This window comes from Tupaia chinensis, unplaced genomic scaffold (genome assembly GCF_000334495.1).
Source record: "Tupaia chinensis unplaced genomic scaffold, TupChi_1.0 Scaffold000030_1, whole genome shotgun sequence".
Classification (NCBI taxonomy): Eukaryota; Metazoa; Chordata; class Mammalia; order Scandentia; family Tupaiidae; genus Tupaia; species Tupaia belangeri.
Window position 1 is genome coordinate 1,091,202 of NW_006159460.1, and position 10,274 is coordinate 1,101,475.

General features: G+C 55.8%; 1 protein-coding gene across 2 annotated transcripts in view; it reads left to right on the plus strand.

Moving 5' to 3' along the window:
* AGAP1 (ArfGAP with GTPase domain, ankyrin repeat and PH domain 1) overlaps positions 1–10,274 on the plus strand; it is a 416,041-nt gene that overhangs the window by 211,669 nt on the left and 194,098 nt on the right. Inside the window, exon 8 of one of the 2 annotated variants that reach the window (XM_014587441.1) lies at positions 6,425–6,583. The exons of the other annotated variant lie outside the window; for it this stretch is intronic. Within the exon in view, the coding sequence (XP_014442927.1) occupies positions 6,425–6,583 (159 nt within the window). The remainder of the gene's footprint in view (positions 1–6,424; positions 6,584–10,274) is intronic. 2 annotated transcript variants of the gene reach the window in all.

A 10,274-nucleotide genomic window follows, 5' to 3' on the forward strand; every position in this document is an offset into this window, starting at 1 on the left:
ACCGCCGTGTGGCCGTGGTTGCCTCACCGGCTCGTGCTGGCGTCTGCTCCCACGGAGGGTGGACATTTGATCGTCTTCGGTCTAGGCTGTTTTGAGTAAGACCGCTGTGGTTCTTGTGTGTGCTTTTTGGCTGACATGTTTACACATGTCTGTGTTATTTTAATCCCAAGGGAAGTGAAAGGAGCAGAGGAACATTGAGAGAGAAAAACTTTGGAGTTGAGATGTTTTTTGAAATCCTTGTGTCGGTGAGTCACTGGGAAGAGGGTGTAGCACCCTAGGATAGTGACAAGTGGTCTCCCCCTTTGCTTGTCATGGGTCGGACCATGGACCTCCAGTACACCTGCAGTGCCCTGTGGGGACTCGTCCCTCCTGCAGGGCCAGCTCCCTCCCCCTCGCACTTCCTGACAGGTCCTTGCATTGTGGCACCTGGGTACTTGTCTGAGACCTGCTGGGAAGGGTGCAGTTTCCGGAGGGCAGGGACTTTGGCTCCTTTGCTGTGCCCAGCACAGTGGGGCTCAGTGCAACGGACAAAGCTGGAGAAGGCGTGTGTTAGAGGGTCTGTGTGCTAGCCTGCCACAGCGTCGTGCATGGCGGGACTCCTGGGTCCGGAGCAGGGCCCACGTTCTGCTCCCAGCAGTCACAGGAGCCGCTTGTCGGACTGCAGCGTGCTGTCCCAGCCCCATTTCTCACAGGTGACATGCAAGCGGGGCAGCAGCACACACACTGGCCTACGTGACAGGAAAGGGACCCTGGGCTCAGGAAACCTGCCCAACCCTTGCCGTGGACAGCGACACTGTATTGTCCCAGGGGCCCAGTAAACACTCGAGTCAGCCCACTCTGTAGACGGCCTGCACAGGTGGCACAGAGGGAAGGCACCTATGCCCTCGAGGCGTGAAGACGCTGAGACCAGGAGAGCTGCCCTCCAGCAGGAGTATGAGGGGTTGCTGGAGGGTCATGGGAAGGGAGAAGGGCCAGGAGGTGCCCGGAGGAGGCCGCCGCCTGCAGGGTAGGGGAGGCAATGTCCTGCAGCGTCAATGAGGACATGCTTCTTATTGAGTGTCTTGTCAGCTGACCCTGACTGAGGTTGTAGGATGGAGCCAGTGGTCACACTTCCCTCCTCTGCTCTGGCTTTTAGAATCTGGTCCGTCTAGGGAGCTAGAGACACACCTGCAAGGACCTTATTGATGGTCCCCAGCTCTGGAGCGAAGAATTCCTCCCCATGTAAAGACCCCAGCTTCATGTTTTCTCAGACATGCAGCTGAGAGTCTGTAGCCCAGAGGCACGTTCAGCTGGACAGCTGATCGGAAGGGCACAGGAGACGTTCTCTCCCGGCATTGCCAGGACGAGGGCTGGGATGACCCCTCAGGACCCGTGCATCTTCGACAGGGAGCAGCCAGCTTGGGGCACACTGCCACCTCGCCATCCTCTGGCTCCAAGACTGGCACTTGGAGCTGCCGGGTCGTGAGAGCTCGGGTCCATGGCGGCTGGAGCAGAGTGAGCTGGTGGCCAGGGCAGCGCCGCAGCTGTTCACCTGCCTGTCCACAGCCCTGCGGGTTGCAGTCCTCTGCCCAGGTGGCGCTGCTTCGAGCTGAGCGTGGCCGTGTCATTCTGTGCACTTCAGGCCACCGTCCACTGCGTGTAGGATGGAGTTCAGGCACACATGTGTCCTGGAGTGGTCTTGGTGTCACGAACCCCCCACTTCGGGCAATCAGATAAAGTCACTGGCTTATTTCACAAAGGGGACTTCAGCTGCTGGCCTTCACTAATGACTTGTTAACAGGAAACGAGTCGTCATGCGGTGCGACAGGTTGCCCTCAAGTACCGCGAGAGGACGGAGTGACCCTGCACACACCGCCTCCAGGTGTTTTCCAAAGTGCCCAGAGCCCATGAGGGCAGAGAGTGGTAGGCGCTTGCACGTGAGAAGCCGTCAGTGGGGACAGCGCTCCTGTTCCGGGGCAGAGACGGAAGTCACGTCAGACTGCTGGTCTGTGTGTGGAAAGCATTAGAGACCTTGGCCGCCTCTGGTGAGACTGGAAGTGTGTTCGCTGTTAGTCACTGAGCGCGTGTCGGGGTTCTCGGGTACAGGTACGGGCGGGAAGGAGCAATGCGCCAGTGTGACGGTTTGCCCAGGACCCCTCACACGTGGCACGGGAGGCTCCCTGGCTGTGCCGAGCCAGCTCAGCTGCCCCCACGGTGCCGCCACAGTCCCCGAGCCACTGGTTTTCCTCAGTTAAAGCATGATGTTATGCATTTTCTTAGAAATGCAAGTAGCTGCTTGTGGAACCCTAAGCTGTATACTTAGGGCAGAGGCAATGTCTCTTACCCTTTTATTTTTTTTTTGTTTCTGACGTCATAATTGGTCTGTTCTGGAAAGAATTTTAACTGATATTAAAATAGGGTGAATGAATTCACATAAAAAGAAATTGACTCGCTTATGAGAAAATAAACGAGTTTTTGAATTTCTGAAGTGCAAGCCCTCTGTGTGTGGTTTTGGCAGATGCGATAACTCGCAGTGACCACAGCTGGGGAACTGGGTGGGCAAGTGAGGAGAGGAGGCAGGTGTCCGCCCGGCAGCGAGGCGTCAGGCCAGGTCCTCCAGACGCTGGCGGATGGGGGCGCAGCTCGTCAGCCCTGAGCTCAGACTCAGCTCCGTGGCCTTCAGCTATTCCCACTTTCCAAGTGATGCTAGGATTACGGAGTTTTAGATGAAATTCCCAATTCTGCTTCGGGGCAAGAACATATTTTGTTAGCTAAGTGAGAAGTCTTTCTATGCTCTCAACCTGGACCTCAGGCCCCAGCCTATGGGTAGGGCTTGGCTTACCCTTGTAACGGCACATGTGCACACACGCTGACTTGCCTAGGATTCACTCGTGTTTCAGTTTGGCCCGGCGATTGGGGACTGAGCGCTGTTGGGACGAGGGACGGTCACCAATGTGGGGGTCTCAGCGTCTGCCTGCCTAAGGGTTCAGCACAGCTCGGCAGGGATCTTGGAGCAGACAGCCGGAGCTCAAGGTCGTAAGGAGGCCCTTCATGCCAGAGGCCCCAGGTGGGTTCCATGGGGACCCTCAGAAGGCAGAGCCTGCTCCGAGCCGTAGCACAGGGGTGTCCCACCAACATCTCAGCCTATTGGACCTGTGCTTAAATCTCATGCCAGAAAGGCTAGAAGCTTGAAAACCAGTGTCCAGCCGCATTGTGACACTTTTCAGAAGAACTGGTAAACATGAGGGGTTCTTTACCAGACCCCGCCTGGGCTTTCCCTGCGTTCCCCATCTCGAGTTCAGATTGCCGGGTGTCCATGCATGTCCGTACTTCACCCTGGAGTTCAGTTTCAAGTGGTCAGCAGTAAGCGTGTGAAGATAGTGTCCCCTGGGGGCCAGCAGTTAGCGTAATGGCTATGTCACTGGACTCCCACGTAGTTGACCGCGGTTCGCGTCCCGGACCCGGTGGCTTAAAGTCACACCGGGTGCGTGTGCGTGTGCGTGTGTGCCCAAGATCCCGAGAGGAGAATGGAGGAGAAGGGATTGCGGCATGGCCATCCCCCCTGGAAGGTGATTTCTTGTTTTCTCTCTCTCTGTCTCTGTCTGTCTGGTGAGCGCACGCGCCCTATAGCAAAAACCTCTCCCAAAAAAAAGAAAAGAAAGAAAAAAAAAGATAGTGTCCCCTGCATTGTAGAGGAAATAGGGAGGTTTTCGACTGGCTGTCCTTGGGGAGCATTCTAGACAGACTGCAGGGAGGTGGGGGTGAGGGCATGGTGGAGCAGTCATCTCTGGCTTCTCAGGTGTGTGGGTCTGTGTGCCTGAAGTGAGGTCTCACAGTAATGCCAGGAGTCCAGGTGGACTTTGGAGTGAAGGACATGTCACCTCCTTGACCTGCCCACGTGGCAGGGGTCTCTGCACAAAACCCATACGCGCTCCGGTCACAGCGAAGGAGCCACCTCCCTGCTGCGTGTGTCTTCTCATCGTGAGCTCCTGCCTCTTCTCAGCCTTGCCTTCTTCCTGTAACTCGTCCTAAAAATATTAGCCACATCCTGACGCCTGACTGTTGGAACTCACATGACAAAGGTGGGAACAGCCCAGGAAGCCCAGGGCCAGTCTTGGGGACACCTCATCCCCTGAATGCAGCACTGATTGGTCAGTGTTTGGGATTGGCCCCCCAGTCACCTGGAGGAAAAGCACAGAGAGCAGGCTGGCAGGACTGGCACCAGAACCAGCCACAGGCCCAGAGTACCGAGGAGAAAGTGGGTCACCCACGCAAGCCTCCAGCAGCAGCGGCGCACAGCCACTCCCCAGGACTGCTCGGGAGGGCACCGAGAACAAGCACCCACCTCCCACTGGTGCTCCTGTCCCTGTTGATTGAGCCCAGCAAGAAGCCAGAACGTGTAGGAGCCAAGGGATGCAGGCCACAGGGTGCCCTCCTAGGAGGAGGTGGGGCAGAAAGCGGGTGCGGGCTACAGGAGGAGCCCTGCTGTGCCCCCTGCGGAAGCAGTGTCTCATCTGCACCACAAGGTTCCCAGTGCACTAAGGGGACCCAGCCCAGCACAGTGACCAGAGGACAGCTGCAGGTGGCCTCCATGTTGACCCGTGGAGATCACCAGGAGGACTACAGTCTTCCCCTTCCTGCCTCCTCGCTGGCCCGGGGCCTCTCCTCCAGGTCTCTGAGGGGCCACGTCTTGGCCAGCCTCCCCGGGCGCCTATGAGGATTGGTCGATGTGGGGGCTGACACGGCACTGTCCTTCAGGAATGGGCCAGTGCACTTCTAGGGTGCCAGAGCACGTCCAGGCCCTGAAACTGAGCTTTCAGAACTCCAGAGCTGGGAGAGAGATGAGAAAACTGGACCCTACACCTCCGCGGGGGAGCCGAAGCATAAGGCTTCCCACCTGAGCACCTCTGACCGCAGAGACTGGTGGTGAGGGCGTTGGCCACTGCTTCTCCTATTAGTAGTTATCTCCTGGGCTCCAGTGTTTGTTTTTTAAATTTAATCCGAGCTCCATAGCACATCCACTAGAACTTTCATGTGCACGCAGATCACCTAGGAATCTTACTGCAAAGCAGGTGCCGGGTGAGGCCCAAGGTCCTGCATTTCCACCAGGCTCTGAAGAGGCCGCTGCTGTTGGTCTGAGGAGGACTGGCAGCCTTCCAGGTCTTCCCTTCCTTCGGGGTTGCTTTTGGCTTTTTTTTCTGGAATCAGATAGACCTGCCTGTGAATAATTTCCCTTCTGACGTTCAAAATGTATCCATTGCAAACCACAGCATAAAATACGTTTTTTTACAAGTAGACACATATCTTGAAAGGCTGCACTTCTCAGTCTGGCTCATCACACGTTCGCGTAGAGCGTGTCAGTAAACGAGTCTAACTTTCCAGTGGTGCATGAGGATGCGGAGGGCACCTGTGTGTAAGGGACCCGCGTTCCTGCCCCTGGCTGCCTGTCCGAATCACAGGAGGGCTTTTGAAAACGCATATTCTCCCATCCCCAGACCTGATCAAAATCTGTGTTTTTTGAAGCCTCTATTTTTAAAAAAAGCTCCACGGGAAATTCCAGTAATTGGCCAGACTTAGGCAGTGCTAATACAGGCAGTGTATTTAAAATCTTGTGCTGTGAAAGCCTGCTATTGAAACAGTTTAGAACTTAACTGGTTCCCAACTAAAACAATCAGACGAAAGTTTAAAAAAAGAAACAAAAAGCTCTCACGGGGCCAAGGAGCCCCGCGGGCCGCAGGCGGGCCGAACTGGCCGGCAGCGAGCTGCGATTGGCTGAGCTTTAGCAAAAGGCACTTCTGGGTTTGAGTTGAAAATCGGTGTGACTAGCTAATAATTCATTTTGATGTTGAGCAACTGATTCAAATCATTAAGTATACAACTGAATCATTTCTCATCACAGTCCGCGTGCGCTGCGACATCGCCAAGGTGAGCTCTCCGCCGCGGCGTCTTTTCAAGGTTAAGAGTCACCTTCTCTGGTTTAGGAAGCTGTGTCTCCTCCCGCGTCTACTCACTCTGATCGGTGTTGATGGTCAAGTGTGGCTTCGCCGTGGGAGTCATCCTCAGGCTCCAGGCCATTGGTCACTTCCAGTCCTACGAAGACGTTTTCCCCACCGATCTCCGGGAGCGCGACTTGCTGGCCTGCCAGATGGTGGCGCTTCTAGGACCAGTGGGGTCCGGGGTCTTGGAGGCGTGTCTTGCGCTAGCTCGGTCTGTGTGCAGGCGTCAGAAGCATCAGTTCCTTCGTGCTTGTCGAGCACGCTCCCCAGCCGCGCCACCTCGTGTCCTCGCGGACCGATGTCTTTCATGTGATGCTCGCACCTGCCACGCGGCAGGACGGCAGTTTGTGGTGGTGAGGACACGTGCCAGCGTGTAGGCCCCCGACGGACTCGCGCTGGCTTCTGTGGGCCGCAGTCGCCGTGGTGCTCACTGACTTGTTTATTCCTAGGGAATGTCACTAGTGCATCTGGGTCTCAGATGGCAAGCGGCGTCAGCCTGGTCTCCTTCAACAGCCGGCCCGACGGCATGCACCAGCGCTCCTACTCAGTCTCCAGTGCGGACCAGTGGAGTGAGGCTACGGTCATTGCAAACTCGGCCATCAGCAGCGGTAAGAGGGGCACAGCCCCACGGACCCGCAGCTCCTCCAGCTCCTCGGGTGTAAGCCAGGGCTCATGCTGTGCTCGGTGCACGTGGCCAGGGGCCCCCACGGCAGCTCACCTCGTGTGTGCCGCGTGCGTGGCTCGGCTGTCTCACCCACGCCATCTTTTCTGTTCCTCTTTGGTGCAGGGAGTATTCATCCTGATAGACAGCTTCGGGCACTGAGGCCACGGACAGGGTCATATGGCCAGGAGGGGCAGCGGAGCTAAGCGAGGAAGTCAGATTTTATGTCCCCAGTCACCCTGCCCCACGCAGCGTGGCCCACCCCTTCAACCATGGTGCACACTCTGTAGTCAGGATTCATTCATTCTCCTTGTCAGTTTTCTGAGACTCCCGGTATGCCCTCTAAGTCTGGAGTGTCCCCTCTGCAATCTCTCAGTCCTAGACTTCCTTCAACTTAAAAATTTTTTGACAAGTATGGCCAGCTTCTTGGGACAAACGTGCACACGGGAAACTGTCTCCGTACATGTGCAAACATGAATTCTGCAGCAGAGAGGGAGGGCACACGGGCTGGCTGAGTGTGCTTTGCCTGTGGCACTTCGTCTATGGCCTGTTCACCGGTATTTAAAGGAATTCCCACTGTTGTATGTAATCTGTCAGACAGGGTTTTAGAGTAATTTTAGCATAATTTGTTCTAATTAAGAGATTCAGCATCAGGTCTTCCCTGTAGACCCACCAGCTGCTGCGGCAGGACGTGTGCTTTGGGTAAACATCATCCTTATTTGTAGTGGCTCCGCGTTGCCAGCCCAAATGAGAGGACGAGGTGGAGGCAGGAAGGGCAGTCCACGGGAGGCCACAGCACGGTCTGGAAAACCCGGGGGCTCAGAGCCCATAGGCAGAGCACCAGCCCGGGCCCCCACATTCCCACTCCCAGCCGCTGGCTCCTCCTTCACTCAGAAGACAATGCTTCGGTAGAGAGCAAGCGTCTGCCTTCAGCCTCTCGGGAAGATCTTTAGGGCTTTCTTCCTTTCGTCTGGAATCACGGTGATACCTGGAAAACCGCAGTGATGGGTGTTTTAATCACTCCGGTTCATTCCCCCATGCCCTGTGTGCCCTGCAAGGCCTGGGCCCGTGAGCACTGCAGCCCTGAGCCAGCAGCCTCACCTCTGGGCCTCTGTTCCCATCTCTGCTCAGGCCAGGGTCTCCCTCCTGCGCGTTGTCAGCAGGCACATGACACAGGCACGTGTTAACATGGCTTCTGGTGCTGAACACCTGCTGTTCTCCTGTGACGTTTTAAGGGGGAGCCGGTAATTCATGTGCTGAATTGTCGTATGCGTCAAGTACTGCAGAACGCTGGTTATTCTTTAATGACCGTTCAGTAAGGTTTCCTGCAGAGGTGTGCTCACGTAGAGCTGCGTTAGGGCACAAGGGGCTTGAGCTGGGCCTTCCCAGCCTGCTGCACACATGGGGTCAGCGAAGCCCTTCCTTGTCAGGCAGCCTCTGCCTTCTAGAACTTTCCTCCTTAGAGTGGGAGCTGTGGTCCTAGGACCCAGCAGCCCGCGGTTAGCAGCCCTCTGGAGAGTAGGTTGCAGCTGAAGTTTGAGGACCACTGCCCTACCTGCCTGTGATGAGGGGACAGCCCAGCTGTGGCAGGTACCTCAGTGGGTCATCAAGTGGCCAGGTCCTGGGGTTTGTAACGAACAGCAGGGTGCAGGACTTGGGCGACTTCGAGAAGGTGTGTTTTAGATGGGACTGCAGCCGCAGTCTGATTAGAGGGATGGCATATTTAGTTTCTGCTGCTTATGTGCTACGGGAGTTAAATTTGGGGGGAAGGGCAGATTCAGAGAATAAACCCTGAAAGAGCCCATCGCCCCAAACCTGCCTCCGTCATGGCTGAGTTTCTTACAGAAGGGGCACCTCCGGCCACGTGCCTGTCTGACATCCTTGCGCACACGTTTCCCCTTTGCAGTCAATCTCTTGGGTAGAGACATACTAGATAACCCTCCCTTCACTCACCAGCTCTTCATGCTTAGTTACTCACACGTGCAGGGGCATTTCCACACTGCCAGACTGTGAGGCCGTGTGATTTCCTGACCCCTGATTTGGCCAGACTTCTCTTCCACAAGAGCAGGCCACATGAGTCTGTGCGGGCATATCTATAGAGTACCTTTTAGAAACTGAAGTCACTGTCTTTTGAATGTTGTTTGTGACCTCACGGAGAAATGTCCTGTATGTTTACACACTGGGGCATGCATTGAAGGCCAGGGTGCTTCCTAACCCCACAGCTCACGCGTGCACAAGGGACATAAGAGATGCTGGTGCGTGTCCAGGCCTCGGCTGCTCTGAGGAACCTGGGTACAGAGCAAAGGAAGCCCAGGGCAGGAGACGCACAGGTAGTTTAGGGTCGGTGGGTATGCAAGAAAAACGTCCCAAGGAGACTCAAACTTGATCTCCACTTAGAGAACCTGATGGATTTGTGTGGGTGCATGCGAAACAGCAGGAGGAAAGTTATTACAAGCATTGGGGTGATTCGGACAAAGACCCAGAGCGGGAAAAGGAAGAATGGAACCGCCGAGGAGCTGTAGTGAAGTGTGAAAGGGGTTAGTTGGGGTGCGGCCAGACGCAGAGAGATGAGAGGAAGAGCTGGGTGCTGGGGGCCGGTGTGGTCCAGGTAAACAGCATCTCGCTGAGAATTAGGACCGACCTTTTAAAGAGCAAAGATTCAGACAGACAACAGAGAGGAGCCCGAGGTGTGATTCCTGCAGTGTTACAGGCACCTTGGAGGCCTGTATTTCTGAGGGCTTGATACCTTGTCATACCCAAAATATTGTTTGAGAGGAAAACAGGGACGTTTTACAGGAAGAGCTAACGTTCACAGAGAGCTTCGTGCATGGGGTTGTGGGTTGTCTCCGTCCTCATGGTGGGTACTGTGGGGATCCTGCTTTGCAGATGGGAGCGACTGGTTCGGGGGTGAACTGTGGCCTGCTCAGAGTCTCATCCTGGTCAGGCCCAGCCCAGGCTTCAGCTTCTATGAAGCCAGCAGCCTGCGCCCTGGGACGCCCTTCCCAGACCCTCGGGTCCTAGGACCCGGCAGCCCGCAGTTAGCAGCCCTCTGGAGAGTAGGTTGCAGCTGAAGTTTGAGGACCACTGCCCTACCTGCCTGTGATGAGGGGACAGCCCAGCTGTGGCGGGTACCTCAGTGGTTCATCAAGTGGCCAGGTCCTGGGGTTTGTAACAAACAGCAGGGTGCAGGACTTGGTGGGCAACTTCGAGAAGGTGTGTTTTTAGATGGGTTTCAAGCCCTCAACTTTGCCAAGAACAGTGCCTGCGGAGCTCAGAAATCAACATAAGAGAAACAAACAGAACTGGGCCCTCTTCCTTGTTGCAGCTTATACAAGCGCCTACCATCTGCCTTAATCATCTTCCCTACCCCCTCCCCAGCTCCAGTCTCTCCCTTGGTTGTCAGTCGTGAAGAGCTTGCCCCATGCCGGCAGCTTTCGAGAAGGAATGTCCACGCTTCAGCCAACGTGCCTTCCTGCAGTCACTCGCCTGTACTGCAAGGCATGATCTTAACAGCAGCATTGGGAATCAGTTTTGCTCGACCCCTTTGTCCGTCCTAAATTAAGACTTTGGCTCCGGAGAACTTCTCAAAGTCTTCGGCTGCCGACACACGGTCCCCCCGGGGGGTTCTGCCTTTTCCG